We start from the raw sequence: 23523 nt of genomic DNA, 5'->3' as shown, positions 1-23523 counted from the left end.
ATCCTGTCACAAAAGGGTCCTGAAGTTTGACTTTTTGATAGTTATTTCTTGTCTTTTAAAATTTTTTTATCCAGGAATAAAAGTCACTGAGCCTGAAGAGTTTAGATTCTATCTTTTCCTTTTTTTTTTTCTTTTAATCAAGACATTTGTTTTTCTTTATCTTTTCTGAAATCCATGATCTTTCCTTTTTAAAACTAATCAACACTGACCATATCTAGTAATATATACCAAAGCTTCTTAAACTGTGGGCTGAGAGCTCATATGAGGTTGAGTAATTAAATGTGAGTATCACGAAATATGAATATCAGTAAATGTTTAATTTTTTTCACTTATTTTATATACCTCTATACCCAAGATCACATAAAAATTTCTTGTGTGAACACAAGGGGATCATAAGTAGAAAAAATCTAAGTCTTGATATCTACAATATCCTACAATCTTAGTCTCCAAACTGTACAATCAAGGAAGAAGCAGCCAAGTCATATGCATTGGCTGCACATTGGACCTAGAATCAGAAAGTTCTGTGTTTAAATCCTGCTTCAGATATTTACTATCTGTGTGACTCTAGGCAAGTCACTTAACCCGTGTCTTCCTCTATTTCCTCATCTGTAGAATGGGGATAATCACAGCACCTTTCTCTTGGGGTTACTATAAAGACCAAAAGAGATAATACTGTAACCAGCCCTGAAGTCAGGAGGACCTGAGTTCAAATCTGGTCTGACATTTAACACTTCCTAGCTGTGTGACCCTGAGCAAGTCATTTAAGCCCAATTGCCTCAGCAAGAGAGAGAGAGAGAATACTGTAAACTTAAGTTTTGTAACCATTATATAAATGCTACCTGTTGTTATATTCATTTTCTCATTCCTTCTCCATCAGCAATGGTAAATATAGTCACTACATTAGGTGCTCTAGCTGTAGAAGGAACACTGTACTTGAATCTGCAGTAATTATACGTTTACGCCTGTCCTGACAATATTTGTGGACATGGAAAATATACTTAATATCTCTCAGACTCAGTTTCATTATCTGTTAAATGGGAATAATCGCATCTATGGTACTGATCTTATGGGGATATTTTTAAGGATCAAATTATATATGCAGGAATTACTTAGCAAACCTTATCTCAGCTAATGATGATGATGATAAGATTTCAAGGAAGAAATGGCATCTGACTTGAAAGCAGAAGGATGGGAATCATTTTGAAAATCAGGAGCAAGGAGAGAGTGTTTTCCAAACATAGGGCACACACAGTCTTTGCTAATGTATAGAGACATTCTGTCTGGATACAAATGAATCTGAAATCACTTAAACCTCTTTGAACTCTGAGATGCTATGTAGGTCTTATGTTTCTGTAAAAGGACTAATTTGAAAGAGATTACAAAAATAGGATAGGTCTTGATGACTTTAGAGGTAAAAGAATACTCAAATCATTTTGAGGATTTGAGCTTCAGCAAATGTTGAAGCCATTAACTAAACTAGGAACGCTGAGGAGGGTAACATGATAAATTCAGTTTTACAGATAAGTCTGAGAGGGATGACAGTGTAGCACCCAAACAGAAATGTCACCAACTTTATAAAACAGACCATGTGCTGTTTCCCCAAGGCAAAAAACACACCTCTCCTCTCTGGGTGTTCATACAAGATGTCTTTGGCAAAGAAGAAACATCCTAATCATCTCAATTTTCCTTGCCATATTATACCTAATACCTTTGCCATTAGTATACCTAATACCAGTATACTTCAGTAGTGGGTTGGAACCAGTTCATAATTCTTAAATTTTCAGTGGGAAATCATCAAATACTATAAATCAGTATTTGATCTGTTTTGTCAATTGTCTAGACTTGAGAAAGTAATAAACAATCTGTGAATGGTACCAATTAAATTTAAGTGAGCCATGCTTACACAACCTTTCCAGAAAGATAACTGTTACACACTTATGAGCACAATGATGTATACTTCGTATTCCACTGAGGGAAGGGAGCTGCATGAGCACAAGGATGGTATCATTTTGGCCTTCATATCCAAGCACAGCATCACTTCTGTTATTCCAGTCATTCAGTGGATCCCAAAGCTCAGCAGGGTAGATATTCCCTCTAATGTGGAACACTGGGATATTCTCCATCTGAATTAAAAGCATTCACTGGGTACCTTTAACCTTTCTGGGCCTTAATTTTGTCACTGGTAAAATGAGGGCTTGAACTAGATGACCTTTGAAGTTCTTTCCAACATTTAATATATAAAATTAACATAACACTACTGAAGAACAGGGGAGATTACAGACAACAGCAGCAGAGAACATTATATAACATCTGGGAAACTGGAATCTACAATTGGCTGTTGTCTCTTACAAATAATTGATGTGTTTCGTTACTTTACCCAAGGAGTCAACTTTCACTTCTGTGAACGCCTTGGAAAAAAGGGCAGTGTAAAAGCAACAAGCTGGCAGACTGAGTCAACCTCATTGCAAGTCTTTTTACCTTTATTAAACTGCCAAAATAGAGGATTTCCATCCCTACTATTCTTAATAGAAAATGTATATGCAAGTACATCTGTATATTTCCAGATAAAGCAGCTGCAGCTTGTTGGGGCTACTCTGCTTTCTAATGAGTCATTTCCCAATAATCACGCTCATATATCTAGAACAACATGGCTTTGCAGATAAGTGCTAATTAGGAAGAATGGGATACAAACTACTCCCTAACCTCCCCCCAGCCAATGGTGGCTGGCTTGGACTAGTCATTTATACTTACTGACTTTCACTCTTATCTCTAAAGTGGAATTAATTCCTAGAGCTCCCTTCTCACAGGGACAAATGAGATAATACTCATACAGTACTTTTCAAGTCTCAATACTTTAGAAACATCAGCTGTCAAATTCAAAGTACTCAAGTGAATATATGGCCTTGATATGGGAATTCCCACCATAATTCATATGATAACCTATTTATGCCACTTGGAAAGTCTTGTCTATGGCCTCCAAGATGCATGGCACAAGAGAATGGGGGTCTCCCCACCATCTTTTATTGCAAGGATTCAAAAGGAGGCCCATCCAATGTGCTGAGGGCTTCACCTACTTGCAAATTCACCAATGGAGCACCCCGACTGTCCACTGGTTATTCTTCCCTCTCTCTACATGGCCAATATCAGAACTGAGGTTTTTTACTCCAATTCTCTTTCATGATTCCTTGTTTGAAAAGTTATTATACCTACTCAAGCTTAACTTACAACTTTCAGGTAACATTTGGGTGATTTAATTTTCAGTTCTTCAGAGACAGACCACCAGGATATCAGTCAGTTTAGTCAGTCAGCAAATAAGCAAATACTAAGTTCTTACTAGGTGACAAGCAAGCACAGTGCTAAGGGGTATGAATACAAAAGTTGTTTCAAAAACCTATATAAACAGAGTTCCTGCCTTCAAGGAGATCACATGATAATCAGGGAGACAACATGTAAATAACTAGGTACACACAAGAGACAAATAGAGTAGATGGAAACTAATCCAAGGCGAAGGCAGTTGAACTTGGAGAGAGGGGAACAGAGAAATATCATTATCCTCTAAGTCATTAAGGTTCGAAATTTCAGCATTATCTCCACTTTCTCAATCTCATCAAATGTATCCAAATTGTTTTTAATTTTTTTTTTAATAGTATGTGTTGTTTTATATTCCATTTTCTTAGTTCTTTTTCTGGATGAAGATGGCATTTTCTGTCCAAAGTCTATTGGGATTGCTTTGGATGTTGTCGAGTCTTAATATTTTTTTCTTCATAACTCTTTCAACTATGCCCCCTTCTCTCCATTCAACGAGCCGTCTTCCAGTGTAGCCTCTTATCATTTCTCACCTAGACTATTGCAAAAACCTTAATTTTAAAAAATTAAATTTTTAAATCATCATAATTTCCTCTAATATCCTTCTCCTTCCCACTTTCTGAGAGTCATCGCATAAATATTTTTTAATCTAAAAGAGAAAAAAAATCAGGGTAACTGATCAATACATTTAAGTTTGAAAATATCTGTAGACCTCCCACATCTGGAAAGGATTATGGTAGGGATGTTGCCCCTTAATTCTTTTTTGGAGCCATGGCTGTTCTCTGTAATTTTGCAAGACTAAGTGAATGTTTTTTGGTTGATCTTTTATTTACATTGTTGTAGTCGTATATATTATTTCCTTGGTTCTGTTTCATCTACTCTACTTACTACATACATGCACACATTTCCAGTTACAAAAACTGCCTTCACTCTTTCTACCCTACTTTTCTCCGAAGAATGAAATAAAAACAACACCCCTCCCATTACAAACATGTATAGGTAAGCAAAATCAAGTGTGAAGCAAGGTTGCCCATCATCACTATTATTCAATATTGTACTAGTAATGCTAGCTTTAGCAATAATGGGAAGAAAATGGAATTAGAATAGGCAACAAAGAAATAAAACTGTCACTATCACTATATCACAGATGATAATTATGAAGCCTAAAGAATCAACTAAAAAACTACCTGAAATAATTAACAAGTAGCAAAGTGGAAGAATATAAAGTAAACCCACATAAGTCACCAGCATTTTTTTTATTACCAACAAAGCCCAAGAGTAAGAAATAAAGAAATTCCACTTAAAATAAATGTAGACAATATAAAATAGTTGGGAGTCTACCTTTCAAGACAAACCCTGTAACTATATGAATCCAATTACAAATTGCTTTTTACACAAAGTCAGATCTAAACACCAAAATGCTCATGGACAGGCCAAGCCAAAATAATAGAAAATAGAAAATAATTCTTCTAAATTAATTTACTTATCTAGTGCCCTACCAATCAAACTGCCAAAAATCTATTTTACAGAGCTAAAAAAAAAAAAAAAAAAAAAAAAAAATGATAACAAAATTCATCTGGAAAAATAAAAGGTCAAAAATATCAAAGGAATTAATGGGAAAAAAATTTCAAAGGAAGGTAGCCTAGTTAAACCATATCTTAAATTAAATTATAAAGCAGTAATCCTCAAAAATATCTGGTATTGGCTAAGAAACAGAATGATGGATCAATGGAATAGATCAGATACAGTAGTAGATGACCATGATAATCTAATGTCTGATAAATCCAAACACTCCAACTTCTGGGGCAAGAACTATATCACAAAAACCCATAGAAAAACTAGAAACAGTATGGCAGAAATTAGATATAGAACAACATCTTACACTGTATACCAAGATAAGGTCAAAATGGGAACATGATTTAGACGTAAAGGTGACATCATAAGCAAATTAAGACAGCAAATAGCAGCTTACTTGTCAAATCTATGGAAAAGGGAAGAAGTTATGACAAACAAGAGACAGAACATTAGGAGATATAAAGTTTTGATTATATTAAATTATAAAATTTTTGCATTAAAAAATCCAATGCAACCAAGATGAAAAAGAAAGCAGAAAAGTTGGAAACAATTTTAACAATAAATCTGATAAAGACCTCGTTTCTTAAATATATAGAGAATTGAGTCAAATTTATATTCCCCAAATGTTAAATGGTAAAAAGATTTGAATAGGCAGATTTCAGGTGAAGAAATCAAAGCTATCTATAGTCATATTAAAAAAAGTTCTAAAACACTATGTATCAGAGAAATCCAAATTAAAACAACCTGAGGTATCACTTCACAACCGTTAGATTGGCTAATATATCAGAAAAGTATGACTGTTGGAAAATTGGGACACTAATGCAATAATGGAGGAGTTGTGAGCTGATCCAACTATTCTAGAAAGCAATTTGGAACTATACCCAAGGGACAATCAAACTGTGCAGACCCTTTGATCCAGCTATGATGAGGTCTAATAACCCAAAAGGACAAAAAACAATTTTTAAAGGAAATTGGCTGAAGAACTTTATATTTATAGAAATACAAAAAGTATAGATATTTCTTTATACTGACTTTAAAACTTAATAACTCATTGTCTTTGTTAACTGATTCTTAGCTCCTGTAATTTTACCTGATGGACTGAAGAAACAACCAGTAGTTTCCTGATCAACTCTCTGTCCCACCCCCTACATTTCCTTAGACCTAGTCAACTGCCTGATCTTACTATCACTTTAGTCTTTCACATCTTACCATTGTACTGAAATAGCCACTACCTTAGTTCAGACCCTCATTAATTCTTGCATAGCTCATTTTAAGGCAATAACCTGATGAGTCTTCCTGCCTCAGTGCCTCAAAACTCCACCTTCCTCTCCCTATGGTTACTAATCTAATGTTCTACAGATCTGGTCTGTGTTACTTCCTTACTCAATCAAAGCCAATGTCTTCCTATAGCCTCTAAGATCAAATATAAACTTCTGGCTTTGTTTTTCAAGTCTTGCTCAATATGACCCCAACATGTCTTTCCAGAATCACTAGACATCATCACCTCCCACAACCTGCAGTCCAACCAAACAGGTCTTCTCTCTTTTCCTAAAAGACATCACTCCATCTCCTGCCCATTCCACATTACTAGAATGCATTTGCTGTTCCCTTGGTCTCCCTTCTCTCTTATTCCCCTCTCCCTTTTACCTTTCCTTTTTGTATCCCTGTTGAATGAACTGTATTAGTCAGCCCAACTGTGTGTGTGTATTCCCATGACAGTCATGCTCAAGTGCTACTTGCTCCCCCAAATTCTTTCCCCATGTCTGTATCTTCTTCTATATATGCTCCCAGATGTGAGATCACTTTCTCTATTCTTTATCTCCTCCCCACCCCCACTGTATTCCTCCTCCCTTTCTTTTCCATTTTCCCTTAAAGATCATTAAAACACAACAGAGCCATACCCAGGCCCTCTGTCATTTCCATGAATTTTGCCTGGCTACCAAGTACATGGCTGAAATGTACCATTTTCTCAAATCTATCTCTTAGAACACCCCATTTTCCTCAAGACTCACCTCAGTATCTCCCTCTAGATCAGAACCTTTATTTGTGTCAGAGTGCTTTGGTAGATGATTAAAATCTAAAGACCTCTTCTCAGATTAATTTTAAAATGTATAAAACAAAATACTTAAGATTACCCAAAAAAATATTGAAATAGTAATCCCAAGCAGCTAGCTGAGTATCCAGCACTGAATAGGTGCTTTATAAATACTTCACTGATTATCAATATCTCTAGGGCCTAGTACAAAATATCTGGTTTGTGGTGAGACCTTAAAAATGCCTTTGATTGAAACTGATACAGTGCTGTCCCTGAATTAAAATCTAGTCTTAGACACTTGGTATGTGACTCTGGGTAAGTCATTTTGTCTTGCTTTGCCTCAGTTTCCTTTTAATAATATATTATTCCTTCTAATTAATTCCTTCTAAGATAATAATAACATCTGACTCCTAGGAGTCAAGTTCAAATAAAATAAATAGTATTTGTTAGCACAGTGCCTTATTTATTCCTTTCCTCTTCCCTTCCACCTTTCTTGGAGGAAGTCTGGCCTTACAACATAGATAAATTTGGACTAATAGGGATGAAGAATTATGCCACTAGGTGATGGGAAGCTTTCAATAGGGTCAGCAAGCTTAGAAACTCAAACACCTTGCTGTTTCTTCCTTGAAATGAATTAAAACTATTTAAGTCTAGTAAAGATGAATGGAGCCTAGGGAACCATTACTAGCCTGTCTGGGACAGGAATCTGATTAGGCAAAGTGCTGGACTTAGAGTCAGGAAGGCCTGAGTTAAGATTCCCTTTCAGACATGTATTGGCCAAGTGATTTACTAGCAAGTCACTTTACCACTGTCTGCCTGGGTTTCCTCACTTATAAAATGTGGATAATAATAACTTCTACCTCCCAGTGTTGTCATGACAATAAAAGGAGATAATACTTGCAAAGTGCTCAGCAAACCTTAAAGTGCTATATAAATGTCAGCTATTATTTTGATATTGTGGGTCAATACCACCACTAGTATGGACAATCAACAATCACACACACAGGTGTCAGATTTTCAGCATGCTTACTTCGTATCGTTTCATTTGATCCTTACAATCATTCTCAGATACTTAACACTTCCTGGCTGTGTGACCCTGGGCAAGTCACAACCCCAATTGCCTCAGCCAAAAAAAAAAAAAAAGAAGAAGAAGTTTTTGGACATGGTCACACAACTCCTGATTATACAAAGCAGGATTATAATTCAAGTCTCTCCAGACTTCAAGTCCAGAACTCTTTCTACTCCTAAGTCACTGAATTGTAGGAAAAAACTGAGGTATAAGGGAAATAACACTTGATCAAAAGTTAGGAGGCTCTGGCTTGAAACCAGCTCTGCTACTGATTTTGGGCAAACTCTTTCTTGTGAGCCTCAATTTGTTCATCTATAAAATGAGAAGATTAAATCTGGTTCCTTAGCTTTTCTCATCTGAGAATACATCAATTGCAGTACCAGCATTAGACATACACAGTAAACACAGAGCCAGGGAAATGCAAAGATATGCTCATATTCTATATACAACATGCTGAAGATAAAAAAGGCAGAGATTTGGTGGAGTACATTCACTGGACTCTTACCTCTGTAAGTGCATGCAACTGCCCTTGGTGTACACACACACCCATGAACCTACAAAAAAAGAGAGACTTTTTAAGAGTGAAAATGACACTGAACAGAAATAAGATTCAGCAGGGGTGGTTTGGTTGCCCATTCATTTTTAAACAATCAAACTTCAGCATGGATAATCTGATGTTACTTACAATCCAATATGTTGCTTATGAACCTCTTTCATTCCAAGGCCTTCTTGAACTTCAATGCAACAAACCCATATCCACCCACTACATACAGGGCACTGTACCAAGCATCACAAGAAATATAAAGTTAATCAACCAGGCACTGACTGCTTACAAAGTGCCAGGCACTGCTGCTGAGAATGCATAAACACAATTGAAGTCACTGTTTTAAAGCGCTCATGTTTTAATAAGAGAAATGTTGGGTCAACAGCTCTACACAAGAAGGAGAAGACAAATGAAAGGCACTCACAAAACAGAAGGCACAAGAGTAGAAAAGCCTGGAAAGAATCTCCTTCAGAAAGCACCACCTGAGCTCAGTCTTGAAGAAAGCCATGGAAGCTGGGAGGCAGGAGTGACAGGGAAAGAGAACTGCATGGAAGGGAATATGGAGAGGAATGAAAGAAGACAAGGAAAGAAGAGGGGGTCAGAATGTGACTGACATCAAAAATCAAGCTAAAGACTCACACTTTATCTTGGAGGTAACAGGAGCCTCCCATGGACAAGCATATGCTTTCAAAAAACACTTTGGCAGCTGAGTAGGGAATGGCCTGGACTGGGGAGAAGCAAGGAGAATAATGAGATTAATGTAGTAGTGCGGTGATGAAGTGGGGGTGGTAGCTCTGTGACTGAGATGAAAAGAGATCTATAAGAGAAGTTGTGAAGGTAGAACCAAGACCAGATCAGAGATGTGAGGTGAGCAGCTGAGGCAGGGATCCCAGTGACGAGGAGGGATGGATGGGAGGATCAGGGCATCCCTGACAACAATAGGAAAGGCAAGAAAAGGGAGGTGGGCTTAAGAGGAAGAGTCCATTTTAGACATATTAAGTTTGATATAACTACAGACAGGACCCATAATTGAAGAAGCCCAAAAGGTAGAGCTCAAGAGAGAAGCTTGGGCTGGATAGAGATGTGGCAATCATCTGTATACATATGATAGCGGAACATTTGGCGGCAGATAAGATCATCAAGTGTGAAGTGGGATAATATAGAGAAAAAAGAGAAGAGGTCCCAGGACAGAATCTTGGGGATACACAGTTATGGAGCATAACCTGGATAAAGAAGACTGAGAAGGAGTGATCACACAGAAGCATGAGAGTACAATGTTACTAAAACCTAAAAAGAGTATCCAGTTAGAATAAAGATTCATTTAGAATCATTAGATTTGGCAGTTAAGAGATTACTTGGTAATCTTGGAGTGAATGAGGCGAGTGATCACTTTTGGAGAATTTCAAGTAAATAATGAAGTTGGAAGTCACACTATACAGGACAAGAAGCAAGTGAGGTAAACAGTAATAGCCAGTATAGACATTTTTCTCAAGAGTGTAGACACAAAAGGGATGGATGGTAACTGAAGGGAATGGGTGGATCAACCAGAGGTTTTTTTTAAAGACAGAGAATGGGAGATGATAATGGATATGCTTGTAGGAAGAAGTCAATACATAAGACAGGAGAAATTTTAGAGAGAATGACAGTGATTTTGGGGGAATTTGCTAAAAAAGACAGGAGGGAAGGGGATCAAGGCTTCATGTGAGAAGGAAGAAACAGTAGAGGATGTCTTGAGTGATGTGAGATGAGGAAAGAAGAAAGGACTTTCAGTTAATGAACTCTTTTCTTTCAAGAAACTACATAGCTAATAGGGGTGAGAAAAGGGTTCTTAGGCATACGGGAAGCTTGAGAAAAGATTTTTAAAAGTTTAGAATAGGCACTCTAGGAAAAGGGTGAGTGAATAGATTGAGGTATAGAAGGTTTACTTTGTTGCAGTAAAGACCCAGTTGATATTGTGCAGAATAATTGTGTAGAGACCCTTCTCTTCCCCTCCCCTCTATCCTGTTCAGCACTAGGTGAATAGGAGGAATAAAGGAGGGAGATAATAGGATTAATCCAAAGTTAGGGTTGCACAAGTTGGAAAATAGCAATAGAAATAGGTGGCCAACCCAGGGAGTGTCTTTTCAGAACTTAAAAGTAGCAGTGGAAGAAGAAGGAAAAGAAAAGGATGTCTAGTTGAAATTCAGTTATCCATACTTAAAACAAGGCCAAAGATGGTAAGGTCTAATTTAAGAGAAGAAAAGGAGGGACACAAAAATACCAGGAGAAATCCAAGTGGCAGCAGTCTTGAAGGGGAGAGACAGGAAAGAGGGGTAAGGGGGGGAGCTCATTATGTCAATGGAGTCTTTTAAACTCACTATTATGTTAGAAAATACAGGCTGAAAAACTGATTCTATTGCTTTTTACAAAAATTTAATTTTAAAAATTCTGAACTTAAAGCACCAAATAAAATTACCTACACAAAGGAAAATAGAAAAAGAAGACTGCATAGGAGACTGAATCTTTACTATGTATAGCTTGTTTTTCCTTTTAAATATATAATAAACGTAACATGTAATTTGCTACGTTATCCTGTGGTCTGTCTCTTTTTACCCTACTGTTTTAAAAAATGTTTCAATACTTTTTTTTTTCCTTTATTTTCCATTTTTTTTCTTTTGGGGGACAACTCTGTTGTCCCTCTTCCCCCTCTCCCTTCCTACCTTCCAACTAAAAAACAAAACAACAATAACAACAAACCCAAAAAGAAGAAGAAAAGGAAAAGAAAAAGAAAATTTCGTGTGGCAGATATGGAACTCAAGCAAAACAAATTTCCACATCAACTATATCTAAAAATGAGTGTCTTATACTGCACCTGGGATTATGGTTGATCACTGCACTGATAAGCCTTTTTAAGACTTTCAAAATTGTTTTGCTTTATAATGTTATCATTGTATAAACTGCTCTCTAGGTTCTGTTCATTTCACCCTGTATCAGTTCATCCAACTTTTCCCATGTTTTTCTGAAACAATCCTTTTCATAATTCCTTTTGGTTAGAGGAAGAGAAAAAAAGGATAGAATGCAGAAATGTTGATAAGTGCCCCTTCCTTTTTATTACTATGAACTTGACAAACATCAACAATGACGATCATTTTAATCAAAGAATAGAAAAAGAGGACTGCATATGTGAATCTCTACTACTTTCAATTTTTTCAAAAAAATTTCAAATTGAACATTTTTACTATTTCTTTACTTTTATGTGTGCCCTTCTAAACTTCATTTGTCTCTCTTCTGTTTATCTGTTAAATAATTCATATGACTTCCAGAATAGTATACTTCTAAATAGTTGATTGTACCCTCTGGTCTCTTATTTATAGGAAACAAAACTCAAGAATATAGTTACGTAAAACACATGCTTCAAATGTCAGTATACTGGTTCCTAGAGTGGATAACAGAAAGGTAAACAAAATCTTAATGTAAAGACGTAAGTTTGACAATATGGGTATCACTAATGCTTAGTAGCTAAGGGTCCATGAGATTGTAATATAACTCTGTTTAGACATAACAGTGAATGAGGATGGGAAATATTATATATTAAGCTAGTTTCATGTAAAGAAATCTAATCATTGGGAAAGGAGAAGCATGATAAAAAGTATTTGAGTAGAAATTAATAGAGCCACAAAGAGAAATAATATTTTCATTGAAGCATACTACTAACAAGGTCAGGAACCTGAAATAGTTGGATTTGGAAAATAGATCACACAGAGGCATGATATGTAATTATTCAGATGCTTGCCAGAGATGTTTTCTAAAAACAGAGCTGGTGACATATCTGCTTTGATGACAATTTTATCTTCCAAAAAGGTAAAGGAAGAACTTCCAGACAAAACAGGTACCTTAAAGGAATCAGGTAACCAAACTCCAAAATACTAAAATTAGACCAGAATAATACAGTCATTCCTAGATATTACCATTTTTTTAAATTATTATTATTAATTTATTTAATTTACAAATTGAAGGTTTGTGAAAATACTGCTTGAGCACTAGTCTACTGACAACAATTTCCCAACACCATGTGCTCATATTGTTTCTCTGTCATATTTCGATAATACTTACAAAATTTCTTTTTTATTATTATTCTATCTGCTACAATGATCTATGGTCAGTGAGCTTTGATGTTACTATTATAATTGTTTTGAGGCACCACAAATCACGTCCATATAAGACAGTGAACTTCATGGATAAATGTATGTTTTCAGGTTCTGCCAATTGGTCATTCTTGCCTCACTCCCTCTCCTCAGGTGTCCTATTCCAAGAGACACAAGAATATTGAAATTAGGCCAAATAATAACCTACAATGGCTTCTAAGTATTCAAGTGAAAGAATCAATCAATGAGGCAAACTTCATTGTTGTCTTATTTTAAGAAACTACCACAGCCATCCCAACTTTCAACAACCATTACCCTGATCAGTCAACATAATCAATACTGAGGCCAAAAAATTATGATTTTGTGAAGGTTCAGATCATAGCTGGTATTTTTTAGCAAAAGATTATTTTTAAATTAAGATATATACATTGGGGTTAAGACATAATATTGTTGCATACTTAATAGACAACAATATCATGTAAATATAACTTTCATATGCACTGGGAAATCAAAACATTCATGTGAATTGCTTTACAATATTCATTTTTAGCAGTGGTCTGGAACCAAGCCCACAATATCTTCAAAGTTTGCCTTTATCAAGAAATCCAAGGAGAAACTATAGTAAGTGACTTCTTCCAATGTAGAACAAAAAAAACCCCAAAAATCTAAGGATCCCCTCCCCCCCAAAAAAAACCCTGGAGTGGCCAGAATGTACAAAGATAGAGATCTTGGAAGACACAAGAACAGCAGCACTCACTCCAAGACAGCCGGAGTGAACAAGATGCCAGAGGGCCCTGAAGATCCAGCACTCTAGACCTCAAATATCTAAGGGGCCTTTTGGAATACCCTGTATATGTACTCATTGTTTCCCTCAATATAATTAAAAGCCCTTTAAGGGTATGTCTTTGTTTTCCCAGCACCAAACAAAGGATCTGGAATATAACAGGAGTTTATAAAATGCTTATTGATTGACTCTACAGGTAACACTGATCATCAAAAATGAAATGAAGTACACAAACTGGCAGATATCACACTAAAATCCAGAAATCCAGAGGCAGATGTGTCACAGTAGAAGTGCTGGGCCTGAAGTCAGGATAATCTGAATTCAAGTCTAGTCTCAGATATTTACTACCTATATGACCCTAGGCAAGTCAGTTAACCTATTTACCTATTTATTATATTACTATAATATGAAGATAATAACGACTTCTATTTCCAAGGATTTGTATGAAGAGAAAATGAAATAGATAATATCTGTAAAACTCTTAACACTGGGGCTGGCACACAAGTGATTAATAAATGATTCTTCTACTCAGTCAATAAGCATTTGTTAAATGCTTACCATATTCCAAACTCTATGTGAAGCTCTAAAGGCACAAAGAAATGTAAAATTATAATATCTGTTCTTAAAGAGTTCACACTCTAAGAGAGGAGACAAAAGGCAGACAATTCTATACATTCAAGATATATATGATTTTTAAAAATCCTACCACATAGTTTATTTTATGGATGAAGAAACTGCCCCCAAATGTTAAGTAACTTGCTTGAGGTCACAGGTGGCAGCAAAAAGTACAGCCACAATACAAGCCACATCCTCTGATTCCAAATCCAGTGCTATTTCTTTTCTTCTTTTTTTTTTTTAATAGCTTTTTATTGACAGAACCTATACATGGGTAACTTTTCAACATTGTCTCTTGCAATCACTTCTGTTCCAACCTTTCCCTTCATCCCTCCACCCCCCTCTCCTACATGGCAAGCAGTCTCATACATGTTAAACGTTATAAAGTAAGGACATATGATTTAAATAGGAAGTAAAATCAGAGGAAAGGCACTAGAAATAGGAATTAAAAGCAAACACGCCTTCATAGGAACTGAGCCCTGAAGGAAGCCAGAGAAGCTAGGTGAAGAAAGAAAGGATTCCAAGCATGGGGGAAAGAAAGAGTACAAGGGTGAAATAACATGTTTGAGGAAAAAAGAGGAAGGCAGTATCAATGGATTACAGAGTAGGTAGAGGGGGAGTAAAGGGTAAGAAGACATGAAAGGAAGGAAGGAATCAGATTATAAAGGATTTCTTTTTTTTTTTTTTATTTGATCCTAAAGGGAAGAGGGATTTGATCCTGGATAGCCTGGTTAAACCTATGCTTTAGAGACTGGAATGGGGAAAGAATTAGAAGCAGGAGGACCAAATCAAACTAGAAGTTAGAAGACCATTGCAGAACAAGAGGCTCAGGGACTGTACAGGGACTAAAAGAGTCAGAGGAAAAGGAGAGACAGATGAAAAGTGTTGTGAGAAATGATGGAAAAGTCAAGATTTGGCAAGAGAATAGTTAGGTTAAGGTGAGGCACTCAGAATGACCACAAGATTGAGAGTCTGGGGAATGGGAAGATTCTGGGGAATATGAAAAGAATGGAAAACTAGGAAAAGGGTATGGACTGTGGGGAAAGTGTGTTCTGTTTTGAACATACTAAATTCCCAGGCTTGTGGGTCAATCCTTTCTTCATGGTACAGGAAACGGGAAATCAGCAATATGACAACAATAAACATGATGATTAGGAAAAAGCAAAAGCCCATCACTTAATAATGAGGGGATATCTGTGAATTATTTTAGGGAATAAAGGACTATCAATCAATAAGCATTTATTAAGCAATGACTATGTGCAAGGCCCTGTGCTAAACAATGAGGGTACAAAAGAAAAGCAAAAAAGATCCTGCTCTCCTGAAATGAGCTCATACCACCAGAACATATCTGTATTTAACAATCCAAACATGCAAAGTTTTAAGGCCTAAGTAGCCTTGGGGGAGGAAGTGTGACAGCAAAAGCTGCCTCAACAGATGATTGTAGGCAATCCCCTTAGAACTCCCAAGTAAAGACTGAGGGTTATTGGGTCAGCAGGAGAAACTCCCCAATTATCAATGTAATTAAAAACAAATCATAATCCTTTCTCTTTCCCACAAAGATAATACTCTACAAGTCTATGCTTTTTTTTTTCCTATTTTTTCAATTGAGCAAACAAAAAAAAAATATTAATTAAACAACCCATTAATATGTCAGGCACTGTGCAAGAAATCAAGGACATGAGTGTAAAAAAATGAAACAATCTTTACTACAAAAAGCTCACATTCTCTTAGGAGAGAAAATACATACATTTCTACTTATAGTACAGACGGCAGGCACTAGCAATAGGATGGGAAGATTAAGAAAGGCCTCCTGTAGAACATGGGACTGTAACTGAATCTTAAAGAAAGTTAGACAAGGCAGGAAGTAGCAGGAAAAAAGGAGAAAATTCTATGAGAAAAAGATCGTGAAAAGGCATGGAGTCAGGAAATAGAAAGTCCTATAGTAAGACCAACAAGAAGGTGTATGGGGAAGAGAGTAAAAAGGGAAGGAGGGAGTAAATATTTATATAGCACCTACCATGTGTTGGGCGCTATGCTCAGCACTTTACAAATATTACCTCAATTAATTCTCTCATTTTATAAATGAGGAAATAAAGAGTACTTTTAACCAGATACTGGCTGCTGGAAGCCTTCTCCTCCCATTCATGGGGTACCTAAGAAATTCCTCCCAGGCATAAAAGAATTTCTTTGCTGGGCTTTTTGCAGAACCACAGTCCTTGGCCCTCAGTGAAGATGTTACCACCACCAATGCTCTCCTGGGGGGATGAGGCAGGGATGTCGATGGGAAGTCAGTAAGTCCAAAATCATTGGGACCCTCGGAAGTTCCCAAGGTCCCCCTCTAAACCAGGTCAGGGGAAAGGTAAAGGCAAAGGAGTCCTGGCCAAAGCCAGGTGCGAGTCCTCTCTCCTTCCCATATTCCAGCTGTCCTGGAAAGCCACACTTGTTCCAAGTTCTGGAAATCTGGAAAGGATAAGATGCCATGCAGAAGATGGTGCAACAAGAGCAAGTACAGAGAGAGTGAGCCAATCAGTGCAAAGGCAAAGGCCCAAAGACTGAGTCAGTTCTGAAGGAGCCTATTACTACCGATCACTCTTCAAATGGCCAATGAAGCTGCCCTGGGACGAGTAGCCTCTCTACTCTGTGACTACCAAGGTATCATCTAAATGCTGCTTCTTCTGGTACATCTGCTCAGTTCTTATTCATTTCCTGTATGCCAGCTCCTCTGTCCAGCCAAATCCAGTCCCTGCTGTCCACAATGACTGCTCCATCTCCCTATGCTGACCTGGCCTGGAAATAGGACTCACGATGGTTTCTTTTTTCTTGGATTCCTCCATAACAATCATGTTCCCATTCAGTTAAATTCTGCTCAAAAACAGAATTTCAAAAAAAAAAAAAAAAAAAAAGTACCAAGAAAACCAACAATACAAAAGATTACACAAAACATAGATGGTTTTTGTCTGTCTTAAAAAAAAAAAATACTATAGAAGCTAAGAAGAACAGACAAGTTCTTCCAAATATAATTCTACCATAAAAATCTAAAAATCAGAGCAGCCTAAGTCATACTGGGAAAATTCAAGAAAAATATCATGGTAAGTCCTAATTTCAATTCACATCTGCATAGGAGTCAGAGAGTTTTGTGTGGAAGGATTTGGCCAGGAATCTGTCATGCAGAATTAGCATGCAGGTAAAGAAAAAGAGGTAAGGATATGTATTAACAAGAAGAGATCCCAGACACACATGGAGACCCCAAACTTTTGCAGGATACAAGCCTGGCAACCGTGTGATTCACTACTTGGTTCCAGACCACAGATCCAGGGTGAATTGAGGGCAGGATTTGTGTGTATGGGAGTATTTTAGGTGGAGCAGTATTGTAATTTCTGGGTTAGAAGCAGTCAGAGGTCCCCGAGCTTAATGAGGAACAAATCTAGAAACAAAACTCAAGTAGGGGCTCAATTTCACCCTTCATACTAGTCTAAGCCTGCAGTAAAAAGACCATGGCAAGAATTACAAACCAAAGGAGAATCTACATTTCTGTCTCTATGAATCTACACAGCTTTCCAACTTGTTAATAATAAATGAATGCAACAGCAGTTTACAAAATGGAATTCTAACAATGGGAACAAGGCCACAGGTGAGCAGAACCAAACTAGGAACAGGAGATTAGAGAGCTCAGAGGAGAAGGGCAGTGATCAGGCCCTAATCTAGATAAAAACATTATGGGAGCTTCAAAAGACTAGTTTGAGTTGTCCTGAGGTCCTGGAATAACATAAAACTTAATATTTCAAGAAAGAGAGCAAAAGCTTGGTTTAGAGATTCCTACCAGAAGTATAAAAGTTCAGTCTTATCATCAAGCCCAAAGTTAGGAAGCATGATAGAAGAATGAGAAAACAAACCAAAGAAAAGAATTACACCATAAAAAGTCATTATAAATATAAGGATATTCATATCACAAACCCAGAAGAAAAGAATGAGTCCAAAACATTTACAAGCAAAGTCTCAATGAAAAACACAGCTTGGGCACAAGTTCAACTGGTATTCCTAGAAGAAATGAAGAAAGAGTTGTGGGATGATTTTTCTTTTTAAAGGGCAAAAATGATTTAAAAAAAAAGACAAATGAGAAAAAATAATTTTAAAAGTTTTTAAGAAATCAAATGAAAGCCTGAGGAAAAAAATGGAAAGAGAAATGAGAACTGTGAAGAAAGAATTAAAAAGAGAATTAATAACTTCAAGCAAGAGATCCAAAACCCTGCGCCTAAAAAACAAACTTCCTAAAAATTAGAATGAACAAAAGAGAAGTTCAGGGTTCCATGAGACAATGGGAAATAGTAAAGTAAAAAAGTTGAAAAAAGCAAAGGAAATATAAGATATTATCTACCAAAACAAATGAACCAGAAAAAAGATGGAAGAACATCTGAGAAGCATTGGGCTATTCAAAAATCACGCCAAAAAAAAAAAAAAAAAGCATGGGAATCATAATTCAAAACTTCCCACATCTCTCGGTACAAGAAAGCAAAGTAGAAGTAGGAGAAATGCCTCTCCTGAAAAAAAAAAAACTCTAAAATGAAAACTCTGATAAATATTATATTAAAAATCAAGAGCTTCCTAGTGCAAGAGGAGTCAAAGTACAGCAAGAAGACAAAAAGAAAGAATTCAAGTACTAAGGGCCTATTCAGGATCAAACAAGATTTAGCAGAAGGAGATTTAGGAGAGGAGAGTTTGAAATACAAGAAAGAATTTACACTTATAACCAAGAAAAATTTACTCATCAAAACTGAACATAATCCTATAGGAGGAAAAAAAAAAGACCTTCAACTAAGAAGATTCACAAACATTCTTGATAAAAAGACCTGACTAGAAACTTTGAAATATAAATAGAGGAGTCAAAGAAACATAAAAAAGTAAGCATAATCAAACAATCAAAAGGGTCTGTAACATAAACAGCTTGCATTCTAATATGGGGAGAGCACACATATATCAGGTCAGAACTCCATTACTATTACATATAATAGAAAGATGCTAATTAGATAGCGCCTTGAAGTAATTCTGTTATGTTTTGATCTTAAAAGACAAGTGAAAAAGGAGAATAAAAGGAATACACTGAAGGCAGAGAAAAGTAGAAATATTGACCGCATTTTTTAGGGGCCACAATACAATTAATTCTACTTTTCTGCACTTGTTTGTTTAGTTTTTATGCCCTAATACATGGTTTAAAAAATTATGAAAGTGCCATGTACACCTTAAGAAATATGTATATTTTATTTTCATTTATGATACAGAGAACTAATATAACTTTTTAAAAATTCTATACAGGTCTTTATAACTTGTCTATCTTTTAATTATGATTATGTACTATTATAAGTCTTTTGATTCCATCTTAGATGTTGTGTCATTGTATGACCTAGCTGCCTCATTCTTTCTTTGCTTTTCTTTGAAACCCACTCTTCTTAGAGTTTTACTTAAGATTTATTCCTTGCGTAGTCTATCTTCCTCTTCCCCACCTTTCCCTTCTGTTTCTCTGTTAAATGAAATGTATTTCTGTACATAACTCTGTGTGTGTAATCATCCCTTTTTTGAGAGGAGAATTAAATTGAAGTATTGACACCCACTCTCCCACCTCTCCCTCCTTTTTTGTATAAATTCTGCTTGTATACCTTAACTATGAGATAATTTTCCCCATCTCTCCGCCTTCATGATTTAAAAAATTTAAAAATTATTACAGACTAAATAACCTAATCCTAAAGAATATGTGAGTGAAAGAACCCATAGAAAGAATAATTTCACTGAAGATAATAAAAATAATATGCTAATAATAAGCCAATCTTTTTGGAGATTTAGTCAAAGGAATTCTTAAGGGAAATTTCATATTATCTAAATACTTTCATTTTACATATATAAATACTTTCATCAATAAAAGAAAAAGGACAGATCAATGAAGAATTAGGCATACAAGTTAATAAAAAACTAAAAAAACCCTAAATAACCCAATCTTATCAAAAGAAATTGAACAAACCATAAACCAACTCCTAAAGAAAATAAACCCAAAACCAAAGAAATTTACAAGTACATTCTAACAAACATTTAAAGAAAAATTAATTTCAATATTACATAAATTATTTTGTTAATAGGGAAAGGAGGGATCCTAACAAATTCCTTCCATGATCCAAATATAGTCTGAATATCTAAATCAGAGGGACTCAAAACAGAAAAAGAAAACTATGTACTAATAATCTGTAATGAATGATATAAAATTTTAAATGATATTAAGGAGATTACAGTAGCATATTATAAAGATTATACCCTTTAAACAGTTTTGATTTGTATTAAGAATGCACAGTTGATCATTATTGGCAAAAATTAAAAATATAATTGACCATATTAACAAGAACAACAAAAATCATATGACTACTAGACCAAATACAATGCCCTTTCCTGCTTTAAAGAAAATTAATAAAAATTAATAAAAACATTATAAAGTAAAGAATAAATGGAGCTTTCCTAAATATGATGTACAATATTTATCTAAAATCAAGAATCAGCATTAACTGTAATGGGTAAAAAGTAGACGCTTTTCCACTAAAACCAAGGATAAAGCAAGGATATCCATTGTTACCATGATTATTTGATCAAAGCATAAGAAATATTGGTAATAGCAATAAGAAAGAAAAAGGAGTTTAGGGAATAAGCATAAAGAGGTAACAAAATTTTTGCTGTTTGCAAATAATACGATAATTTACTGAGAACACTACAGAGTCAACTAAAAAACTAAATCAAACATTTCATCATAGTTGCAGCATATGAAACAAACCACACAAATCATGAGCCCTTTTGTAAGTTATCAACAAAATACAGCAGAAAGAAAAAAAAAAACAAAAAAAGTACAACTAAAATAACTATGAAAAAGCAGAAGATATTTGGAAGTTAAGACACACACTGTAATTATATGAAAACAACTACAAAATACTCTTTACAAAATAAAGAGAGCTCTAAATAATTGGAGAAATATTGTTTACAAGTCAATTCAATAAAATACCTAAATTTATGTATTTCTTCATATCAAACTACCAAAGGATTACTTTGTAGAACTAAAAAGAAAAATTAAAAAAAAAATCTGGAAGAACTTAAAATTAAGAGTCTCAAGGGATTAAATAAAAGAAAGATGAGAACAAAGAGGATCTATCAGTCCCAAACTATACTACAAAGCAATAATCATCAAAACAATTTTGTACTGGTTACAAAATAGAGAGGTTAGATTCATCTGTGAAACAAATTAGGTACACACAAACTACAGAAGAAAACATGAATAGTATCAAAGTGTGATAAACCTCCAAGCCCTAGCTATTGGGTCAAGAATTAGCTATTCAACAAAAATATCAAGAAACAATTTTTTTATCTGATTTTTCTTGTTCAGCATGATAAATGAAATATGTATAGAAGAATTGCACATGTTTAAGATATTACTTGCTAACTAGGTGAGGGAGTGGGGGGAAGGAAGGGAGAGAATGTTAAAAATAAATCTCTGCATATATTTTGAAAATAAAAAACTTATAAGCTAACAAAAATTAATACTAAGGAAAATATAAAGTAATGAGGAAGAAAATAGATATATATTAACATATCATATCATATACCAAAATTATTCCTAAGTGCATCCTTCACCCAGATGTAAAGGATGACATCATTAATAAATTAGATATGCTAGTAATAGCTAATATTCACATAGTACTTTATGGTTTGCAAAGCATTTTACAAATATTATCTCATGCTACTCTCAAAAAAACTCTGGAAAGTAAGTGCTAGTAATAATTTTTTTTTTTTTTTGGTTACAGATAGAAAACAGGCACGGAATAGTTAAGTACTTGCCCAAATCATACAGCTAGTAAATGTTTGGAACAACATGTGAACTCAAGTCTTCCTGACTCCTGGTCTAGTTAATCTATCCACCCTAAATACCCCTAAGTAAAGGAAAAAATTATGTCACATCTATGGATGGGGAAGAATTCATAACCAAATAAAGAGATACAGATGTTCACAGAAAATGAAATGGACAATTTTGATCATACAGAATTTAAAAGATTTACATAAACAAAATCAACATAACTACAAATAGAAGAAGGAAACAGGAAAAATCTTTGAAGCAAGTTTCTCTGACAAAAGTTTTCTTTTCAAGATGTATAGGGGGCAACTAGGTGGCACTATGGCTAGAGCACCAGCCCTGAAGTCAGGAAGACCTGAGTTCAAATCTGCCCTCAGACACTTAATACTTCCTAGCTGTGTAATCCTGAGAGCCAGTCACTTAACCCCAATTGCCTCAGCCAAAAAAAGCCACAAAAAAAAAAAAAAAAAAAAAAAAAAAAAAAAAGACCTCTACTAACAAAGTTTACAAAAAATCCACTATCTATAATTTAGGGTTATATATACCAGACACAGACAGGACCTAATCCAGACTTAGTAAATATATCCTAGGAAAATATTGAATGCACATAAATCTTAAGTGATTTGCCCAAAATCAAACAATGAGTAAGGTGGGCTCTTAACCAGGTCTATAAGCTCAAGCTAGAAACTCTCTACTACATTATGCTTCTGCTGTCATAAATAAAATAAGAATAACAAACATTTAAAAAAAAAAAAAAGACATAGAGAATGGAATCAAATTTCTAAAAATAAGAGCCATTTCTCCAATTGATGAATGGTCAAAGAATATGAATAGGAAGTTTTCAGAGAGAGAAATCTAAGTTATTAATAAATATGAGGGAAAAATCCTTGAAATCACTAAATTACAGAAATGCAAGTTAAAACAATTTTGATGTTCCTCATCATACCCTTCATTATTGACAAAGTTGACAAAAAAGGGCAATGACAAATTCTGGAAGGACTATAGGAAAATAGGTACATTAATGTACTATTAGTGGAACTATGAACTGGTTCAGCTGTTCTGGAGAGCAACTGGGAACTAAGCACAAAAAGTTATTAAGTTACACATATCCTTTGACTCAGTGATATGACTAAAAGTCTTATGCCTCAAAGAAATCAAATTAGAGAAAAAAAATCCACATATATACAAAAATATAACAGCTCTATATGTAGTGCCAAAGCAATCTAAACTAAAGAAGCATCACTCAATGGGAAATGGATGAACAAGTTATGATATATAAATGAGATGGAATACTATGACTATCGTATTGTAAGGAATGAGGAAAGGGATGATTTGATAGAAATCTGAAAAGACATATATGAAATAATTCATAACAAAGCAAGGGAAACCGAGATAACAACAATAATATAAAAGCAAACAATTTTGAAAGCTTTCAGAAAGCTAATCGATATGATCAAACACAATTCCAGAAAACACATGATTAAAAATGCTAACAACCTCCAAGAAGGACAGCTGAATATAAATTGAGATATTTGTGTTTTATGTACATGGCCAGTATAGGAATCTGCTTTGTTTATCTATACATATTTGTTACAAGG

General features: G+C 35.1%; 1 protein-coding gene across 1 annotated transcript in view; it reads right to left on the bottom strand.

The window, feature by feature from the left end:
- Positions 1-23523, bottom strand: part of TESK2 (testis associated actin remodelling kinase 2) — a 156938-nt gene that overhangs the window by 41053 nt on the left and 92362 nt on the right. The window contains exon 4 of the mRNA XM_031969221.1: positions 8491-8539. Within this exon, the coding sequence (XP_031825081.1) occupies positions 8491-8539 (49 nt within the window). The remainder of the gene's footprint in view (positions 1-8490; positions 8540-23523) is intronic.

This window comes from Sarcophilus harrisii, chromosome 4 (assembly GCF_902635505.1).
Source record: "Sarcophilus harrisii chromosome 4, mSarHar1.11, whole genome shotgun sequence".
Classification (NCBI taxonomy): domain Eukaryota; kingdom Metazoa; phylum Chordata; class Mammalia; order Dasyuromorphia; family Dasyuridae; genus Sarcophilus; species Sarcophilus harrisii.
Note: the sequence above shows the minus strand (reverse complement) of the source record. Positions and strands in the feature narration are given on the sequence as shown.